Source organism: Setaria italica, chromosome IV (genome assembly GCF_000263155.2).
Source record: "Setaria italica strain Yugu1 chromosome IV, Setaria_italica_v2.0, whole genome shotgun sequence".
NCBI lineage: Eukaryota > Viridiplantae > Streptophyta > Magnoliopsida > Poales > Poaceae > Setaria > Setaria italica.
This window is the reverse complement of record NC_028453.1, coordinates 2,426,330-2,447,872: the sequence shown is the minus strand read 5'-3', so window position 1 is coordinate 2,447,872 and position 21,543 is coordinate 2,426,330. Positions and strand designations below refer to the sequence as shown.

The following is a 21,543-nucleotide window of genomic DNA, read 5'->3' as shown; positions in this document are numbered from 1 at the left end:
ACGCGTTTTAGCACGATAAACCTTTTGGGTTTGTAGCCTTTCTAGAGCTTAAAATGGACTTTGAGAACAAAAACATCAGATTTTACAGTATCAATATTTTCAAAGTCAAATTTCTACAAAATTGGCTTCTAGAGTCAGGGCAGCTGTCGCTCGAACCCAGCCATATGAACTGCGGCTGGAGCTTAGGACGCCACATGACCCAATCACATTTCCAGGTCCTAGTACCGTCCTTGCAAGCTGCCGCTATCCACGTTGCGCTCCTCGTGTAGCCTAGTGTGCACAAGGTTTTTCAATGGCATGGAGCCATTGACCAATCACACACGTGCCGGCACCCAATTATGTGGCCCTTTCACATCTGACCACATTTGAGAAGAATCGGCTTGGTTTCCCCTGCTTATTTTTAACACCTGTCACATTGAATGAGATACTAATTAGAAGTATTAAACGTAGACTATTTATAAAACTCATTACATAAGTGGAGGCTAAACGGCGAGACGAATCTATTAAGCCTAATTAGTTCATGATTTGATAATGTGTTGCTACAGTAAATATTTGTTAATGATGGATTAATTAGGCTTAATAGATTCATCTCGCCGTTTAGCCTCCACGTATGTAATGGGTTTTGTAAATAGTCTACGTTTAATACTCCTAATTAGTATCTAAACATTCAATGTGACACGTGCTAAAAATAAGCGAAAGTAACCAAACGGGACCGAAATCTGCAACATACTGCAAGGAAAAGTAAGCACAAATGCAGAAAAGTAGAGCATCAAAAGGAGACGAAATAAGAATTGGACAGAAGGTGCCAACCACTCCCTCGCAGGGACGACCAAGAAGGCAAGAACTCGAGTTCCACGGCTGCACCAGCTCTGTACAGCCAGCCCGTCAGACGCCCCTCCTTTCCCCCCGCCGCTCCTCAGAGCTCCGGTGACAGAGCCCGCCGCCGCCGGACTTCCGATGGCGACGCCTCGGAAGCCGATGAAGCTCACCCTGCCGCCCCCCGAGTCCACCATGGGCAAATTCCTGTAGGCTTCAGCTCCCCCTCGCTTTATTTATCGGTTCTTTCTTGTTCGGCTGGTTTATCTCCCGGTGTTGTTGGGATTTGGGTTCCGGCCAGGACGCACAGCGGGACGTTCAGGGACGGGGATCTGCTCGTCAACAAGGATGGCCTACGCATAGTTCCGCAGAGCGAGGGAGGCGAGGTAAACCACCTGGACTAAGGATTAAAATTTGCGTCTTTGCATCATCCGCTTAGAAATCTTAAGACCGAGATCATGAAATTGGCTGTTGCAATGGTTTCTCTTGATGATGAGATGAACGGAGTAAGCAATTGGGATGTGATTGGCTTGGCAGGTAGTGATAGTCAGATAGGAGTCACATTTTAGTAAATTGTCGTTGAGCTCTGTTTGTTCATGGAATTTGGAACGCCCTGTCTCCGGGAATTAGGATGTTGCCCAGTGATAATTCCGTCGCGTTTCTTATATTTATTCACGGCAATATAAGCAGTTGGCAAACATGCAGATATTTTGGGAAAAGTTATGCGATACTAGCATTTTACTTAAAAAAGTTTCTTTTTTTTTATAACAACTTCGAGAAAAAGTTCTGCAGTAGCATATACTGTTGTTTCCGTCCCCTGATTATCTAATTAAGATACTGATTTAGAGAAAACTATATGTAGCTTTGTGGCTCTTGATGACTTTTTCATTTTGATGAGTGGGAATCAATCCATTGGTTGTCTAATTAAGATACTGATTTACGGAAAACGATATGTAGCTTTGTGGCTATTGATGCCTTTTTTTCATTTTGATGAGTGGGACTCCATTCATTGGTTTATCTGATTAAGATACTGATTTAAGCAAAACGATATGTACCTTTGTGGCTCTTGATGTCTTTTTCCGATTTGATGAGTGAGACACAAATAAGGCACTAGCTACAAATATCTGCACATGCTTGGGCCTACGGGAATCATTGATGATGTATCCATCTGCTGAATTATTCCGAATTGTGATATTTACTTGCTTATAGTGGGAAAAAATGTTGTCTCATGTCACTGTTGGTTGCTGTACTCTTTTACTTAATTTGGTAAAAGTTTATGATACTGTTCCCACATTCTTCCTACTGACTTGCTCAAAATGTTCTTCAGGCTCCTCCTATAGAGCCACTGGATAGTCAATTGAGCTTAGATGATCTAGATGTAATCAAAGTGATCGGGAAAGGTAGCAGTGGAAATGTGCAATTGGTCCGCCACAAATTTACCGGGCAGTTTTTTGCTCTCAAGGTATTTCCGAGGCATTCATTGTCTGATTCTGCATGTGGTTCTTTTCAATTTATTACTAGATACAAGTTAAGAGTTTTCGCAATGATCTCTGCATTGTATCTGTTTCGTGTAATCGTCTACAAACTGTTGTAATTTTGTAAAGGGTCTTTATCTCCATCAGTCTACCATTGTATTTGCAGGTTATTCAACTAAATATTGAGGATAGTATACGCAGACAGATTGCCAAGGAGTTGAAAATAAACTTGTCAACACAGTACCAATATATTGTTGTGTTCTATCAGTGTTTTTATTTCAATGGTGCCATTTCTATTGTTTTGGAATACATGGACGGTGGCTCCCTTTCAGATTTCCTGAAGACTGTTAAAACCATTCCAGAGGACTACCTTGCTGCTATCTGTAAGCAGGCCAGTGACATGTGGCAGAAGCTACACATCATTTCTCTGCTACAACTAAATTGCTACATTAGCACTACATGAACCTTATAATTGAAACTACACCTTTCTTTTGCAGATACTAAAAGGACTGATATACTTGCATCACGAGAGGCACATTATACACAGAGATCTGAAACCATCAAATATATTGATAAATCATAGGGGTGAAGTAAAAATATCAGACTTTGGTGTAAGTGCCATTATTTCTAGCTCCTCTGGACAGAGGGATACATTTATTGGCACGCGCTACTACATGGCGGTGAGTGCAAGTTTTTCAGCTCACAATTGTGTCTTCCAGTTTGGCGAGAAATACTGTGCATTTTATTTGTTCTGATGACCGAAAGCAAGATTCCTGTTCTTGACAGCCAGAAAGAATCAATGCAAAGAAACATGGTTATATGAGTGATATCTGGAGTTTGGGCCTAGTAATACTGGAATGTGCAACCGGCAATTTTCCGTTTCCTCCCTGTGATAGCTTTTATGAACTCCTCGAAGCTGTTGTTAATCAACCGCCACCATCTGCACCATCGGACCAGTTTTCACCAGAATTCTGCTCATTCATCTCTGCATGGTAAATCATACTGCTCCATTCCAATGGTGTCTATAGACACATTACCTGTTATTAAGCTACTTTTTAGCATTTTTTTCATTTGTAATTATGAACGTAATTTAATATGCCATCGTAGAGGCTTCCGCCATTTCTCTAGCTCATGGTTTTGTTGCTCAAGTCGAATTGCCTGCTTTGTATTTTACATATGCATGTAAAAGTATCTAGAAGGTAACGTCAATAAAGTTTAGATCATTTGTTTCCATCTATTATTATTGTATATTTGTGTTCTCTATCCGTGGATTTGTTCAGCTATGTGATCTGTTCAGAGGAGGCTATTATCTGATGTGTATATTTTCGTTGTGGATTTTCAGTACCCAGAAGGATGCTAAAGATAGGTCATCAGCACAAGCCTTGTTGGTAAGTGAAGAAATGGCTTCACATCTTCATGTCATTTCAGGTATCATTTGCACTAAACCACTTATCTTACTCTTCCCTACCTGTTTTCTTCTATGCAGAACCATCCATACCTGAGCATGTATGATGACCTGCATGTAGACCTTGCTTCTTACTTCACTACCGCAGGATCTCCCCTCGCCACTTTCAAGTAATAACAATGTCCTTATCGTTTCTCTGTATCCATTTGCGCACAGAAGTGACACAGTTTCTTTTACAGTTCCAGGCAACTCTAAATCACTGTCCTCCTTAGGCAAGACAACTGAATGCAAGCATGTGGTGTCATCTGCTGGAAGGACTGATAAAACCTTTGGAAATTCATGACGTGTAGGTGTAGAGCTGTAGCTTACTGACGCGGATTTTCTGAGTTTTTCTTTTTTGTTTTCCTTTTTGGAGAAGGCTTGGGTGTGTGTAATGAGCTGTAATGATCTTCTGTGTCAAGTTTGTGATTGGTTCCATCACTATACATATATGACATACATATACTAGGGTCATTCTCGAGCTAATTTTATTTAGTCCATGAGAAATCATATTGTAAACTACCTCTCCTCTGGCAAATGATGTGACGACAAGTGAGACCATTTTCTTTTTCCTTTCTGGACAAGGTTTGTGGTGTGTAATGGGCTGGTATTATCTCGAGCGGCAAAAGTTTGTGGCTGGTTCCATCACTACAGATAATTCTTACACGAACTTTCTAGGATCAATTAGTACTGTATTCTTGCCTTGCTGTATAGCACAATTGCCCTCTCTTATTTGTTTTCTTGTAATGCATTACTTCTGACCTTAACACTTGAGTTACTTGAACTTGCAGTAACAGGATCGATCTCTGTTATCATTGGCATGAGAAAATATCAGTCCAAATTTCTCTTGGTCTGCAAACTTGATGGGATTCTGTAGATAGCCGGGACAACATAATTTGCCTTTCCTGCTAAAAATTCTGAATTCTCTAGCATTCGAGCCTGTACATTCGTATTGTTTGGCGTCGCCTTCTGCAGCTCTATTGCAGGCGCGCCAATCTTGTGTAACATGAAACTTTCAGCCCACCTCCCGCCCATTAATCTCCTCTCCCTTCCTTCTTCCACGGCGACCCCCCCCCCTCGCCGCGTCCTCCACCACCCCGGCCGGCAGCTGCCATGCCGCTCGCCCACCATCCACTACCATCCTCCACCCCACCTTTTCTAACGGCAACCGCTCGTTGGTTGTCTAGCCCCGCCCAACCAGTGGCGCTCCCACGCCGGCCAAACCGCCACCACCGCCGGGCCTGCCGCCGCCGCCAACCTCCTCCTCTTCTAAGGCTAGCGGCTATTAGAACTCTCGAAACCCGAACCCCTAACCCTAACCTTAACCCTAAGTCCGCCGGCCTCGACCACCGCCCGCAGCCGGCGGTGACCTCGCCGTCGAGCCTACAGCAGTTAGCACACCAATTTGTGAACCGCAAGAGCATAAATCATCGTAGCTTTTTCCTTAGAGTATTCGTCCAAAGCTAATCAATCCGTGGATCGGCAAGGAACTAACTAGAGTTTTCTATCTAACTCAACGGATCTAATCCTAACATGAAGCATGGATTGCATAAGAAGGGTAAACCTAATATATATGAATGATAGAGCATAGATTGATCACATCCACAGATTCATATGAGATAGCATAACCATGGGTAACAAGGACCTATCATCTTCTAGTTGTAGATCTGGCTAATAAGCAAGCAAATCATGCATCTCATCCAAAACAATTTTTAAACTACTACATCCGGTCAACCTCCCGAAAATCCCCACCCTACACGCAGGCAGTTTAAGAGTACGAACATAGGTGAACATGTCTAACTATCATGAAGGATCGACATACTAGATCTAATCACCATGATTACACCAATCATTCTAGATACTCTAATCCGGAACTAGACTAGGAACAAGCATATCCACGATAGGCAGAAAGCATAGAAGGAGGCAATGAGTTGCTAACAGATTGGATGGCATGAAGAACATTGATTATATAATAGATGTATTTAGATCATCACCTCCGAGTTCATACCATCGATGATCTGCTCCTGCTCCTGATCTCCACCATGGCACAACCGCGCAGGGAGGCCATGGCGGCTAGTCTGGCCTAAGCCATCTTTTAGACAACTCTGAAGACTTGCGGCAGCCGTCAACTCCCTTTGGTGAATACCCTAGGTTTCGTCGAGTTCTGGTAGATGGATTCCATATGCTGATGAAAATTAGGCATATTTATAGTCTAGAGGTACCGTGGGGAAAAGATCACGTCGATCGGGGCTAGAAACGAGCCAGGCTAATCGGCTTGGGCCCGCTGGGCCGATCGGTCTAGGCGAGTTCTCTACCCTCCCGGCCTCAAACGCCAAAACTTTCTACACAAAAGTTGTAGATCTTTTTGAGCCATGCAATTTAGACACTAAATTCGCCCCATTCAGAGTCCGGACGAGGGAGATATACCTTGTGCAAGATCTGCTACTTATGCGGGCCTTCTGAGCTTCCAATCTTGGGTTTCCCTTAGCTTGACCATGAGATTGACTTGCCAAATCACTGCATACTTCACTTCTAAGTCTTGCCAAATCACCACATACTTCACTTCTAAGTCATCTGGAATGATGGTTCATCGAATGTGGACTCATTTGGACGGTGAATTGGTCCAGCAAAGTTCGGGCCCAAATCCAACTTGTAGAAAAACCCTTCATTTATGTCGTATTTCCTATGATTGAGCAATATGGTCCAAAACATAACATACATGCGAATATAAGGTTATTTCAGGTGTCAAGTGGTGGGTTAGAATAAGAATATGTATGAAAACACAATTCAAATGGCACTAAAAATGTATCAATAATGAGCATCAACATGCGCCCCCGCTCACCTCCCACCCCTCCGGCGAGCTGCTCCATCCCCAACCTCCCCAGGCGGCGATGTGAGATGAGGGGAAGGGAGGACAAGGATATCGTGAGAGGACGAAGGAGATCGTGCGATCCACAGGGACCGCACGAATCTCAAACACCAGAAGACTCAATCTCTTCCTACCTTCCGGAAGATGGATAGGTTTTCTAAGTTGACCAATGGTGTCACGGAGGCTCTAAACGGCCTAGTGGGCCAGAAACTCGGAATCACGTCCTGAGAAGAGAAGATGGGCCTAGAAGCACAAATAAACATTTTTTATTTGATATTCTTTTTACGATTTTGCAGAAATAGACCTATGGCACCGTACGAAATGGTAGTAGGTCCGCTTCCACCGGTTGGATTGGCGGTAGGAGGCTTGGAGCGCTGCATAGGCATTTTTCGCCGTACGAAGCGGCGGAAGCTTGCTTTAGCCGTTTCGTACGGCGGTAGGTGGTCTCCCGCCATTTCAAGTGGCGGCAAGCTCCCACTGCCTGGTTTAGCCAGGTTTAGTTGGGTTTAGCGGGGTTTAGGATGCTATAGCCGGTTCAAACAGCTATAGCAGAGTTATAGCCGTTTGAACTGGTTGTAACTCTGTTTTAATTTTGTTTAGTTATTTTTCGTGTAATTTTGTATAATATTGCAATATGTAACTCTTCTCTGCGTCTCCTTCTTCTGCTCCATCTTCATAAACTTTTTCATTTTGCCCATTAGTACTCTACACCTTCCTCGACTTCAACTTCAGCATCTCCCACATCTTCTTCCATCTGACTGTTAGACCAAGGCTTCGTGAACACTTGAACATACAATATGAGCGGTAAACCACGCTTTGTGCAACTTTTTATATAAGTTCGGTAATTTTGGGTTCCTTCCAGCGGGATCAGCTCCTAAAAGTTTATGTCAGGCTGTCATTTTACTACAGCCCTAACAAACACATCCACTTGATCTCTATCAAGACCGAAATCCTTACAAAGCCACCTGCATATGCCTCCCCAAGTCCTCTCTATTGCTCTTGGTAAATACTTGCAGAAAGACTGAAATCCACTCAAATCTACCCCTTTTGGACCATATCTAACCTCCCTCGGACCATAGAACACTTGGAAATATAAACTTTCCGACATGTCTGCCAATACACACGACATGAACAGTGCAAGTTACTCTCAATAACTTAAATTAGTTAACTCGAACGACACCTACATTTCAATATACGGTCCAATCTTACGAAATAATTCATTTCATTTTACCCGATCAATATACATGATACTATGATAGGCCATTACAAAATATTACTACATCAATGTAACCCTAAACAGCGGGTCAATACAGCGACAAGAACAAAACTAAATCTAATACTCCAATTACCCCATAAACAACTACATCTTGAATACCTATACATAATATAATCCTGCCATTGCAAATAAAATTCATCTAAACTTAATCTGCATAAATCAACAAACTAATTTTACTATCAACTAAATACCTAAGCTAAATCCACTAATCTGACTAAGCTACATTTTCCTATGTCTAAAATCCACTACACTAACTGACCTACATTATTCTATATCTCAGATCCACTAAACTAACTAAACTAACTACTAGATCTATCTACTACTACATCTATCCACTACACTAACTAAACTAGGGGATTAGAAAAAATACCTCTAATGAAACGACTAATGAACCTTCAATCTCCCCTCCCTCCCTTCCTTCCCTCCCTCCTTTCTTTCTTTCTTTCTTTCTTTCTTTCTTTCTTTCCCTTCTCCCTCCCTTCCTTCTCCTCTCCCTCCCTCCCTTCCTCTTCTCTCGGTCTGCCTGGCTCGGCTCTAGCTCTGGCTGAGTGCGTGGAAATGAACTGGGCGAGAGCCCGGGGCGGCCACGTACCTCCTTTTATAAGGGGAAGCCCCACCGGCTCATTTGGCGGAAGTGGCTTGCTTCCGCCAATTCAAACGGCAACACGCCAGTTCCACCAAATCACGTGGCGGAACAGCCTTGACCCCATGCCACTGCATTTTGGGGTGGGGGAGGGGGGGGGCGGTATGCGGGAAGGTACCACCGTTTCACCCGGCGGTACCACCCCTTACTGCCGTTTCAACCGGCGATGCACCTTTACCGCCGTTTCATACGGCAGCATAGGTCTATTTCTGCAAATTTTTCATTCGACTATTTATTTCTGCAAAATCGTAAATAAATATAAAAATAAAAAATTGCATAAACAAAGATCATAGAAGAGAGCTATAGTACATAGCAGCCCACATGGCAGTAGGACTGTTTTTTTTCTTCTTCTTTGAGAAGTCAGAAAAACTATCTGAGTTTACTTGCAATCTTCTTTTTTTAACTGTTTACTTGCAGCCGGTTTTCATTTTTTCACCCCATTGTCTGTGAGTGACTGAGTGCAACCACGTGAGCACTCGCATGGGCCTAGCTGCATTGCAAAGAATCGGAGCAATCCTATATCAAGCCCTCCTGGCCTCCTGCTCCTGTTTCTCGTTAGCTTACGGCATGGAGCACGTCGCCGACTCAATGTGCCATATCAACTTACCTTTTTTTTTAAAAAAATGTAACATTAAATTCACCATTCAAACACATATATTTTAGATACAGTTACACAAATCCAAGTGAAGTTTGAATTGGGGGAATTTAATTTTCTAAGTTTTGACAGTGACTTGTGGCAATAATCTTTTCATCACACACTAGACTAACACATATCTTTTTCATCACATTGTGTTGAAATGAGTTCATTAGTTCAAAAAAATTATAAATACTTCTCATTAATTCATTATTATAAAAAAACAATTGTAGAAAATCCATATCCCACCCTTATCAATATCACAAGCCACAAGAATAATGACATGTGCAGTGATAAATCATGCTCCGTACATTATCCTTTGCAGTTAGTTTACAGTGTAAAAATCAATTTTACATAAAACTGTGAAAACCAAGGCAAAGATGACAGCCTTTGTGAGTTGTGACAACCAACTTCCTCTTTACTATACTACGGAGTAGACTATAAAGATATGGTAGAATCTAGAACAACCAGAAACCACCAGTAGATATAGTAGGATCTCTCATTGCCATTAACTCTTTATTAGGGCGTGTTTGGATCTTGCGCTAAAGTTTAACCCTTGTCACATCAAATATTCGGATACTAATTAGAAAAACTAAACATGAGCTAATTATAAAACTAATTGCAGAAGCCCTGAGCTGATTCGTGAGACGAATCTATTAAGCCTAATTAATTCATCATTAGTAAATGGTTGCTATAGCACCACGTTGTCAAATCATGGATTAATTAGGCTTAATAGATTTGTCTCGCGAATTAGCCTCTATCTGTGCAAATTAATTTTATAATTAACCTATATTTAATACTTCTAATTAGTATCAAATATCCGATGTGACAGAACAAACACCCCCTCAATACCAGTAAAGGTATGCTTGATTGCTTATCTTGTCTTGTGGACTCGGATTATAAAACCCCCAGCTCCCCATCCTCAGCCCCCACTTACCGCTCAGCGAGACACAGCCACTCTCCACCGTGATCAGCATCAGCCAGAGCCAGCGCCCATGGCGAGCCCCAAGGCCTCCCCTGACCACACCGGCGGCGCCCCCGTCGCGGCGCCGGCTGCGACCACCCTCGATCGCCTTCGTCCATGGGACGGCACGTCCTTCTACACCGCCCTCGTCGGCGTTACCGTCATCATCGGCCTCAACGCTTGCGCCGTCCACGACCGCGCCGACGCGGTGGCTTTCCTCGCCTTCGCCTAAGTCAACATCGTCATCCTCGCCCTGTCCGCTCGCTGGTTCGACCACGCGCCGCGTGTCAGGGCTCGCCGTGTCCCTCCTCGCGGCGTCGCTCGTCGCCGGCTTCAGCTGGAAGGCCAGCGCGGAGCACTCCCTGTCCTTCGTGGCCTTCCTCTGCGTCCTGGGCGCCGCGCCGCCTGTCGCCGCTTACCTCTACGTTGTCTTCGTTCTTCGCGAGCATGATGAGTGACCAGATCATGAGAGAATGAAACAGTAATTCTGCTGCCTGTGTGGCTATCTTACTAAGTACGATGCACTTTGCTTAATGGTGTTGCTGTATGAAACCACCGTATGGTAGAGTCGTGGACTAATACCACCTATTCTGTTGCACCTACACTGTGATCTCCCAGTGTAATAATGTCCAACTGTCTGTCTACGTGTTGGACTATTTCGTCTGATGTCTTTTGCATTTCACCTGTAATCCGCCACCATGTTCAAGTACTAGATATGGAATGTTTCAGTGTTTCATTGGTCTGATATGATGCAATACATATTGTGAGCCCCCTAAAATTAAGTGTTTCGAGTTGCATTATTGTGTCGATTTTACTTGAAATTAGGTGTTCCTCTTTTTAACAAAATCACATGAGCCATGCATATGAGTATATGACTTCATGTCAGTGGAGGCATTCTTGAATTTTTGAGTTCTCTCAGGCTGCTACCTGTGTGAGAATTTCCACTCAGATAAACCTGCTACCTAATTGCGATCATAATTATTTACTAGTTTACTGCAGCAAGATCCTCGTGCGAAATCCTTACTGTGTACGCACCCGCCAAGTGCCAACAGGCAAAGTTTAGCAAGCCTTTTTCCAAAAAAAAAATGCAGCAGCAAGTTCATGTTCATCGTCCCATTTTCTAAGATTCTTGGTGAATCATCAGTTCGACAAGTTGCAGCGCTTCTTGCTAGCTTCATATCTCACTATAGATAGCTAAATGGGCCACCCGGCACTAGCCCGGAATGGCCCAGCACTATTAGGCCAGGCACTAATAGGCCCAAAGGATTTTTCGTGCTGGGCCGGGCCCTGCGTGCTAAACTGCTGGCCCAGACCGGCCCGATGGCCTTTTTATTGGGCCAGGTCGGCCCGCTAGCACGACGGGCACAATCATGTTAGTGCCAGGCCTGGCACCAGCAGGGGCGGAACCCTGGCAGTAGAGGGCACCCCTCCCAGCTGCGGCGGCCCCCGGCGGTGGAGGCATCACGCGGGAGAGGGAGGAAGGGGTGGCCACAGGAGAGAGTCAGAGAGGAAGGAAGGGGCGGCGGCTGCTGGCCTGGATGTTGGGGGTGGAGAGGAGGTAAAGGGTGGCCTGGATATATGGACTTGCCAGTACGCCGTCGGGCCGCATCGGGCTAGCCCAAAAATCGTGTCGGACTCGTGCTAGCCCAGCGTGCCAGGGAGGCGACCCAGGCCCGGCCCGACGCATCGTGCCGGGCTGGGCTGGGCACTATTCGTCTCATTCCGGGCCGTGCTAGTGCCGGGCCTCGGGCCGCCCAGTGGGCCTAGCCCATCTGGCCATCTATATATCTCACACAAGTGTGCACGTTGTAGCTATTACTGTGTATCTCCTTTGGAAGCGCGGCAAAACATATATGATATCTTGCCACCTTTTTATTCTCCGTTTTAATTTGCAAAGAAGCAGACATGGCTCATATTGGAGCAATCATGCATATAGCTCTGATCTAGTTGGCCGGACAACGTGCTTAGCGTACACAGTGACACAGTCTGGTGAGCATGGTCATCCTTCAGCTACTGCATGGTGAACATGCATCAGAACATGGCCACACACCAGAACCAGTTCGAACTCACATCACGCATCACTGTGACGATCGAAACGGGTGCACGCGCCGTTACCTTTTCCTGTGCATTTGTTATGAAATCTGGAAGCGGGGAAATTAGGAGATAGCTCTTCCACCTTTTCTCCTTTTTTGCCGCGTAATTTTGCCTCCGTTTTTTGCAAAGAAGCAAAGGAGTCGTAGCTGGCGCCTGGCCTCTTTACACAGCCCTGTATGCCGTCCTCGGAAGGAAGGCTGCTCGCGATCACACGGCTGCCATTGCCGTTTCTCGTCTAGGGGATGTCTTGACGCGACAGCCAGTGTGAGGTAGTCATGCCATTAGGCATTAGCTACCAAGCCAACTACCACTACCAAGGACGGCCAGGGATCAATAATGAGAAGATATGATCCATGGCTTCATATGTTTTTTCTGAGAGCGTCCTCTATCCCTGCTACATCCACCAGGTCTCTCTCTATATATAGCACTACTTGCCTCGAGTGTGAAGGAGGCAATCAGCAGCTTGCATTTGCAAGACCCCCACTCCCCCAAGGCCCAAGCTCACTGACCTTCCTCTACTCCCCGCCGCGATCCTTCCACCATTGGCGCGCCCACCATGGAGTTGGCGTGCGCCGTCCTCTCGTCGACCGCCCTCATCGGCACCGCGGCCGCCTCCGCCGTCGCCCTCGCCCCCAGCCGCTACGCCTGGGTGGCCCCCGGCGCCGTCTGCTTCCTCAGCCTCGTCCTCGCGCTCCTGCTCGCTCGCCTCGTGGTGCTTGCGCCGATCGGCTCCGCGGCGCGCCGCTGGGCCAAGCTCGGCGCGTGTTACCACACGGTCGCTGGCCTCGCGCTCTGCAGCTGCTTGGTGCCCCTGCCTCACGCGATCTTGGCTTGGGTCGCCGCCGCAGCCTACGCCGTTGGGCTCTACTGCTACCTAGCTAAGCGCTGTCCGCCTGAGGAGAGTTGTGTACGCTGAAATATAGCTATGCTGCACGCGCCAGGGGAGGAGAAGTGACGACGACCAGAGATACCAAAGGATGCAACAATGCTTTGGCTAATTCATCTGATTTCTTGTGCGTTTCACCTGAAATTAGTCTCTATCTTTCCGTAAATCATCAGTATTTCGAGTTGCGGTTTTGCTGGTTTCACTTTAACCTTAAAATGCCGTTCTTCTTTTACCCGTATTAAGCTTTAGAGTATATGCGAAATGGCAGCATCAGCTACCAAGGGGCAAGAAGACACATGCATGATCCGAAATTCAGGATTTTGTTAGCTAATAATGGTAACGATGGTTTCCAATAGGCAGATATATCCTTTGTGTAAAAACTTCTCAATACATATATATTTAAAATCATTTCATAGGACTAGAAGTACAAGAAAGAGCAGTGGCATTGGTTGTATTCTCGCAGTCATAGTACATCTCTCTTTTCTTTTACTCGATGGAACTGTCAAAATTTACATTTTCCAAGTACGCAAAAAAAAAAATCGTTCGTAAGCTGCATGCATTTAGGATTTCATCCCCAATGCTCAAGGGACAATGTTTCGCTAGCTGATCCTGACTTAACTTAATTATACACAAATTTCTGCATCAGATGCTCTCTATACGATCGCTGACAACTCTGGCTGACTAGTGAGTTGAGACCTAGCTCTTCTGTTATCAAATCATGGACCATTGCTGATTCAAAGTAGTAGTGGTGACTTTACTTGATGAGGAATTTAATTTTCCATAATCCTAGTACATGATTCTTATGCCTTTTTTTGCAAGCAAATGCATCAGCCAGCATTCAGCAAATCTCTCAACCCCACTATATATGTTTGATTCAAAGAAGGTGACAATTTTTTTTTCGCTTTAGATAGTATAAGCTGGTTCGCAAGTATAGTATAGACTGCATCTAGGAGTCCAAGAGTTTGAGCACGATGGGGAGGCCGTGCAGGGGCTGCAGCGTCAGGAAGTCGGCCGGCGCGTGCACGTACTCCGGCGCCACCTCGAACGCGAACCGCCGCAGGACCATCGCCAGCGTCGCCTTCGCCTCCAGCATCGCGAAGTCCTGCCCGATGCACGACCGCGGGCCCGACGAGAAGGACAGCAGCGCGCCCGGGAGCGCCGCCGCCCGGCCCACGCCGTCGCGGAACCGGAGCGGGTTGAACTCGCCGGCGTCCGCGCCCCACACCTCCTCATCGCGGTGCAGCATCGCGATCGGGATGGTGAGGATGGTGCCCATGGGCACCTCCACGCCGGAGAGGTCCGTGTCCGCCGTGCCCACCCTCGCGATCATATTCACCGGGCCGTACAGCCTGAGCGTCTCGTATAGCACCATGGTTACGAGCTTGAGCTTGCCGAGGGCGTCGCCGTGGAGGGCCGTCCCGGCGCCACCGCACTCCAGGAGAACCTCCTCCCTGAGCCGCTGCTGCCACTCAGGGTGTGTGCCGAGGAGGAACATCGCCCAGGTGAGGAGGTGCGCGGTCGTGTCGTGCCCGGCGAAGAAGAACGTCTTGCACTCGTCGACGATCTCGTCCATGCTCATCGCCCTCTTGCCGCCGGCGCCGGCGGCGTTGGCCTCGAGCATTAGGCCCAGCAGGTCGGTGCCGTAGCCACGGGCCTCCCCGGCGGCGGCGAGGCGCTCGCCGATGATGGCCATGAGCGTGTCCCGCACCGTGCGCTCCAGCCGCCACCGGCGCACGTTGGCCTTGGTCGGCGCGTACCCCATGCCGGGGACGCGGACGCCGTTGATGGAGGCGAACGCGATGTGCTGCAGCTCCCGCTGCGCCGCGAACACCTCCTTCCCCCGCCGGTAGCTGCTCCCGAACGCCGTGTGCGAGATCACGTCAGCGGTGAGCTCCGTGAACTGCCGCCCGACCTCCACCGTCACCTCACCGGCCGCCGCGCGCGCCTCCCACGCCCGGATCACTTCCCCCGCGCACGCCGCCATGGCGCCCGTCATCGATTTGAGCTTGTCCATGGCAAACGCCGGGTGCACGACGCGGCGGTGGCGCGCCCAGTCCTCGCCCTCGGAGAACACCAGGCCCATGCCCAGCAGCGCCAGGATGGCCGGGCCCGGGTCGGGCTTCACGTACAGCCCGGCCTTGTCGGCGAGGACCCGCCTCGCCATGTCGTAGCTGCCCACGCACAGCGTCGGCGTCGCGCCGGACCACGACAGGAACACCTTGCCGTAGCGCGACGCCCACGCGCGGTAATGCGGGAGCACGCGCGGGATGATGTCGTGGGAGCTCCGGTCCAGGGTCTCGCCGCCGGCCGCCGCGAGCGTCGCCTTCGCCTCGCCGCTGTTGCCCACGAAGAACCGGTACGGCGGCCCGCGGACGCCCTGCCGCGCGAACGCCCGAGCCACGGCGTACGGACGCCAAGCCAGGTGCACCAGCGCCACCCACAGCCACGGGACCAGCACCACGGCGAGCGCAGCGCCGACGAGGCCGCCGGTTCCACCGGCCATTGTTGCCATCACCATCGGAATGTGAACGGACTCGATGTTACCTGCAAAGCTGCTCAGATTTGGCTCGTGTGGGAGTCGATATATTTGTAGCGGCCGGCGGCCATTGGAGCATTCGATGGCAACAGTTAGTTTGCCATCACGCACTTGGGCTTTCTGGTGGCTCCGGAGATGTCACCGAGGGGGCGAGCTGGTCGTCGGCTACCGAGTGCGACGGGCCGATAAGCACAAGATGGTATCTTCGTCGGTTTTGGGAAGAAAGAGAAGGCAATTTGCGATCTTGATGACCAACAATTGTAGACTGCAAGCGTTCATGACATCATCCATGACTTAGGATGACTTAGGATAGAGAGCGATGTTTTACTTGCCTTTTCGACTTAGGATGACTTAGGATAGAGAGCGATGTTTTACTTGCCTTTTCACGCGCGCTGCACGAAGTTATGTATGGTAACGGGTACAAATTATCCGTAGGCAAAAACCTGATAGGGTGAGAATACGGATGCTATTTTATACTCACGGGTACAGGTGTGGGTTTGAATTTGTACCCGCGGGTAAAAAATTAGCGGTTATAAAAATATCTTACCCATACCTGTGAGCCCGCAAATCTGCTACGTATTGCCTGACATGTGCAACCGTATATAATCGATTTCTAGGTGCCTCCTATCCTTCTCGTCCCGTACGCCCGCAGTCCCGCTCGGCCGCTCCCGTACGCCCGCAGTCCCGCTCGGCCGCTCCCGTACCCCGCGCACCAGGCGCCCAAACGGCCGCCACCACCTCCCCGCCGCCTGCCGCCTGCCCTCGCTTCCCGCCGCCACCTCCCCGCCGCCACCTCTCTGCCGCTCACCCTCGCTCCCCGCCGCCCGAGTCCCGACGCCCGGTACCCCGTCGCCACCCCAAGCCGCTGGTCAGTCTTCTTCCTTCTCTATTTAGTTTAGTAGGCAGTCTTCAGTAGAATGAATGAATGATATATCCATGAACTACACTACTGTCACTCTTTAGATCCCACCCGTCTGTCAGCCTTGGCCTGCCGTAAGCCATGAGTCCGCCTCCGCGCCGGGGCTTCCTCCTCACCGCAGATCGGCTGCTGCTTCCGCGCCGTGGAGGTGTTTCCGACTTTCCGCCTGTTGGGATAGGACAGCTTTGCAGACGCCTGCAACCTGTTCGACCGAATGCTTCTGCGAAGGATATTAGTCTCACCTAACCGTATCGAGGCTTGTGTGCTATTGTTCAGTTTCATGCTCGTGTTCGTCTTCAATTGTTCTGTTGATTGAAAGTTGCTGTACCTCTTGGAAATGGTCTATCTAGTGAGAATCACATAGCCCTAATGCTTTGATTGCTTTCTGCTGTTCGAATCAGTATGCTTTATACTGGATAATACGTGATGTTGGCTAGTAAACACCATTCGTTCAACTTTTGCCCTTGTATTTGTTCAAACATTTCATCCTCAGCACGAGTAGGCTGACAGACGGCAGGCCAAGGCTGATAGACGGCTGGTTGCCTGGCGGGCACGGGTGTGCCCGCGGGTGACGGGCGCGGGCACAACTTCTTACCTGTGACGTTCGGCGGGCACGGGCATGGGTACAGGATTTGCCTCGCGGGTGCGGTTCTGTAAACCTTCTACCCCGGGCAATATGCCCGTTGCCATCCATAAACGAAGTCTTAATAACTCAGAAGCTATTCGGGCAGGTATAGTGCTAGACGTAGGCCATTTCAAATGCTACATAGTATTTTTGTTGATGCGAAGGGAAGAGAGCGAGGTCGGAGAAAGATATTGTTTCGTGAAACACCCTCTTATAAAACGAATTTTTCTTAGAACTACGAGATAATTTCACCCACCACATTGTACGGATTTTCTTATTCTAAAGTTTAGCTACCAATTAACTACTAAGTTGGGCTACGAGATAATTTTTCATATTTTATATGGGCTCGATATTTCTGTTCCTATAGCATATGAGAGTCCAATAGTATTATATATTTATATTTAGTCTACTTTAGTCCAAATTTAATTATTTATTAATTGGATCTAACATAGATCCTTATTTCGATATTTTACTTCCGAGACCGTATCAAACTTAAACCGCTATTTTTCCTTTATATTAATTTTGAATTTAGTTATTTATCATTTGTGATTGACATGGATGTTTTCAGCTAACCTCTCCGTTAGGCCATCAAAATAACTATACATCCATGTTGCTTACTTGAATTAAAACCTTTGAATTGCTGGAGCCATGTTCTCATCAGTTTAGAGACGCTCTTCCTCAACGCTGCTTGGTGAACATGAACCGACTCCAACTTCAGATCTCACAAAAGCTAGCATTTCCCTGCAGCTGCAGGCATGGAACGCCCTGCTGGGCCCTGGCTGTGAGCTGAGACGACTGCAACCAGTGCGTGCGTGCGTGCGTGCGATCCAGGACTGATCAAGCTAAGGACGCGCGTGCATGCCTGCACCTTGCCTCTCCTGTGCATCTGTTTCCAACGTGGTGCAGGAGATAGCTTTGCACCTCTTTTTCCTCCTCCTGTGCAACTTTGCCCTCCGTTTTCCAAAGGCCCAGGCCTCCTGCTGTCCAGCAGGTGTACGCGTCGTCATCGAAAGACGAAGGAAAACGACGGGCGGTGCGCGTGTGGCGCTGCTCGCGATCACATGGCTGTTTCGGGAGGCACCGAGACGCGGTTGCCAGCCAGTGCCCGGTAAAATGATAGATGGACGTGCTGCTGATGATGAACATGATTTCCAGGATCAGGATTCATGTCCCTGCAGGACAAGTTTGAGAGATACCAACACGTTACGAGAACATCTAAAAAAAACTACAACATGTAAGGGCCTGTTTGGATTGAGGGTGTTAAAGTTTAACACTTAACACCCTAATTTTAACACTTTTTAACACTTTGAGATCCAAACAGATGTGTTAAAACTTAGGTGTTAAAGTTTAACACCCCCAAAAACTTTAACACCTCAAGGGGTGTTAAAACTTGCTAAAGGTGTTAAAAGTGGTCTCCTCCCCACTTTATTCCCTGGTTGCCCCCGCTCTCTCCTCCGCTGCCCCTCTTCTCCCTCCCGCGTCGCGTCCTCCCGCCGGCCATCCCCACTCGCAGATCCACGGCGCGGCCTCCAACAAGGCCTCCACCGCCCTCTGCAGGCCGTCCACCCGCCACCCTCGTGGACCTCCACACGCGGGGGGCCACCACGGCGACGCCCGCAATTGCCCCGAGCGACACCCGCACCGCGGCGGCGAGGTCCAGTGCGGGCACCCGCTCCACCACGGATTCGAGCACGTCGCCGTAGAGGTCCGCGCCGCTCCTGCGCGGGTGGCGGGCGGCGGCCCTTGCGCGGGTGGCCTCGCACGGGCGGCGAGCGGCGGGTTGTCGCGGGCGCGGGCGCGGGCGAGGCCGCCGGCCTCGATCTGCACGAGCTGGTGGGGACGGCGGTGGGGGCGGCGGCGGACGAGCAGGCCTCGGCCTCGGCGGCGGTGGGGGCGGCGGCGGACGAGCAGGCCGTGGGGGATTCGCTTGCGGCAGCGGCGGCAACGGCCGGAGGTCTGGGCTCGGCTGCTTCACGAGCACGAGCGGGCGGAGGTCGGGGCTCTACGGCCGGTGCCGGCCCACCTCCACCATCGTCGTGAGCGGGTCGATGTATATCGCGTCGGACGCCGTCGAGCTCGGCGGCGGCGACGACCTCTGGTGCCGCGTGCTGCTCCCAATGTCGCTGGCGACCCTCGCAGCCGCAGCGCCGGCGCGCGCCGGCTTCGCGGCGTGGAGGGCGGCGGCACCGCCCCCGCCTCCCCCGTCGGAGCGCCGCCGCCACAGGAGGAAGCACGAATAGAAGGCCACCGCGAGCACGAATAGAAGAAGAGAGAGGAGGAAGGAGGGGGGAGTGGGGGTATAATTGTCATTTCTAACCTAAGATGTTAAAGTTTAGTAGACCATCCAAACACTCCAATGTGTTAAAGTTTAACACCTCATTTGAGGGTGTTAAAGTTTAACACCCTGTTAAACTTTAACACCCCTTTCCAAACAGGCTCTAAAGGATCTAAGTCAACTTCGTCTATGGGATATGCAATTGACAAATAGTCGAATACTAATAAAGGGCAATTCAGCACAAAACACTATGCATCCTGAATGCTCTTATCTCTACTGTGTCTTCATTTTTTATTATACCTCACAAATGACATCGAGTTTCGTCTTTACAATCTATAAGCTTTGAGTATCCCTTACTTTAGCCAGCTAGTTTTTATGCTTTTTACTTTTGAAAATTGAACTTTTAACGCACAAATTTTACAGAGATATTAGAAAATATACCAATTGGATTCTAAGTTGGAGCATTTTCTTGAGTTCCGAATTGGTTCATACAGGACAATTCTTAAATACTATTACTCGATTAACTATCACACATGATGTCTGTATTTAAATGAAAAATTGTACCATAACTCACGTAAGTATTTCAAGTATACACCAAAACCAATTTACAAAAGGTCGTGTAACCTGTACGATAACCATGACACAACCTAACACCACCATGATCACCAACTCTACCTTCCACAATAGTAGTAAAGATGATAAAACCATTCTCCGCTCCCCACTTCCCACTCGCTCACCAAGCCAGTGCCAGTCTCCACTTCCCACTCGCTCACTCAGCCACTGCCACTCCCCAGTTCGCACAGCGATCAGGCCACGGCGACGCGCGCTCCGTGGGACTCGGGGCTCTTCCTCCTGGCCATCCTCGGCTACCTCGCGGTCAACCTCCACCGCGCCGTCGTGCAGAGCCGGGACGGCGCCGAGGTGGCCTTCTGGCTGCTGTCCTACTTCCTCCAGCTCCAGCTCTTCCGCTCCATCCGCCGCTTCGCGGCCGCGCCGGCCGGGTCGCCGGAGAGCAACTAACCGGGCAAGCGGCTCGGCGATGAGCCTGGCATTGTGACTCCTCGTGCTTCACTCCTGGAAGGTACTCATGACCTGGCTCATGTTCGCAGCGATCTTCCTTGGGTTCTACCTGCTGCTCAACATCTGAGGAGAGCAGTCATGGCCAGATCGTGCGAGAATCTAAGTATCATGCTCTGTAGCTAACTCTGTGTTGCTGGATGCCGTTTTATCTCGTATGAATTGATGAAACCATCTTGCGTAGGTCCGTGGACTAGGTAGTACCACCTGTGGTGAGCCTTGTGAAAATTTGAAATGACTCCGTGTTGGATCTAGCTAGATATGAGCTAGAACTAGTTGAGCTTACTTTCTCATTTTCTTGTGCATTTCAGCTGAAATTTTGGCTCTAGCTTGGAGTAATAGACAGTATTTTCGAGTTGCATTTTTCTGATTTGACATGAAACCATCCATTCGGGCGTAGCATTTTACTGATTTCTTGCACATTTTGCTGAAATGTCCGTTGGGCTTGGGCTCTGCATGCTGTTGTTTCACATTTAGTGGATGCACTCTTATATGGTTCATGTGTCCAGTGATGCATTCTGTGAACCACCTAAATGTAGTGGATGGTCGAGCTGCATTTTGTTGATGTGATCTGAATCTAGTCGTTCTTACATTTTTAAAGTACTATTATCAATAGCATTTTTTAATGGGAATTCAAGCTATCTGGGAATTCAGAAACCTTTTACTCGTCGTCGTTTGCACTTGCACCAGGCAATTATTGCTTGGTTGACCGAGTGGTTGACCATGGTCGTGACTCGTGACTGGTATAGCTGGGCTTGGCAGCCCACGAAGATGTCTAGCCTTCGCACGTCAAGAGCCAACGGCGACCTCACATGACTGACTCCCCCGCCGGTCGCCGGCGAGGCTATCCATCGGATATGCGATGGAACACGCCTGAAGACTTCCCGTGTGGGCCTGTGGTAATTCGGCCCGATGTTGCATGCGTTCCTGCAGCCTAACGTGGGTGTCAGGCGGACACAGCAACAAGTATGGGCCAACTGCAGTGAACTAGCTTCCCTCTGCACATTAAC

The 21,543-nt window shown here is 48.8% G+C and overlaps 2 protein-coding genes and 1 long non-coding RNA gene across 3 annotated transcripts; 2 read left to right on the top strand and 1 right to left on the bottom strand.

The window, feature by feature from the left end:
- The first annotated feature begins 785 nt into the window (after window positions 1-785).
- LOC101773913 (mitogen-activated protein kinase kinase 2) lies at window positions 786-4,319 on the top strand. The gene is made up of 9 exons (XM_004964504.3): window positions 786-1,025; window positions 1,118-1,202; window positions 2,144-2,278; window positions 2,458-2,682; window positions 2,789-2,971; window positions 3,078-3,283; window positions 3,634-3,679; window positions 3,778-3,866; window positions 3,936-4,319. Exons 1-9 carry the CDS (start codon window positions 958-960, stop codon window positions 3,949-3,951), a joined length of 1,053 nt encoding a protein of 350 aa, XP_004964561.1. The 5' UTR covers window positions 786-957; the 3' UTR covers window positions 3,952-4,319.
- Window positions 4,320-13,854: 9,535 nt separating this feature from the next.
- LOC101766098 (cytochrome P450 709B2) lies at window positions 13,855-15,756 on the bottom strand. The gene has a single exon (XM_004966584.3). It carries the CDS (start codon window positions 15,617-15,619, stop codon window positions 14,048-14,050), a length of 1,572 nt encoding a protein of 523 aa, XP_004966641.2. The 5' UTR covers window positions 15,620-15,756; the 3' UTR covers window positions 13,855-14,047.
- A 534-nt stretch (window positions 15,757-16,290) lies between these two features.
- LOC111257123 lies at window positions 16,291-17,015 on the top strand. The gene is made up of 2 exons (XR_002677534.1): window positions 16,291-16,505; window positions 16,601-17,015. It is a non-coding gene; the product is annotated as an uncharacterized LOC111257123 (long non-coding RNA).
- The last annotated feature ends 4,528 nt before the right edge of the window (window positions 17,016-21,543 follow it).

Bases quoted from the DNA above. Each gene is read 5' to 3' on its own strand.
- LOC101773913 (XM_004964504.3), top strand. From the start codon at position 958: ATGGCGACGCCTCGGAAGCCGATGAAGCTCACCCTGCCGCCCCCCGAG. The intron at 2,972-3,077 runs GTGAGTGCAAGT...TGTTCTTGACAG, and splicing joins GCACGCGCTACTACATGGCG to CCAGAAAGAATCAATGCAAA. The intron at 3,680-3,777 runs GTAAGTGAAGAA...TCTTCTATGCAG, and splicing joins CATCAGCACAAGCCTTGTTG to AACCATCCATACCTGAGCAT.
- LOC101766098 (XM_004966584.3), bottom strand. From the start codon at position 15,619: ATGGTGATGGCAACAATGGCCGGTGGAACCGGCGGCCTCGTCGGCGCT.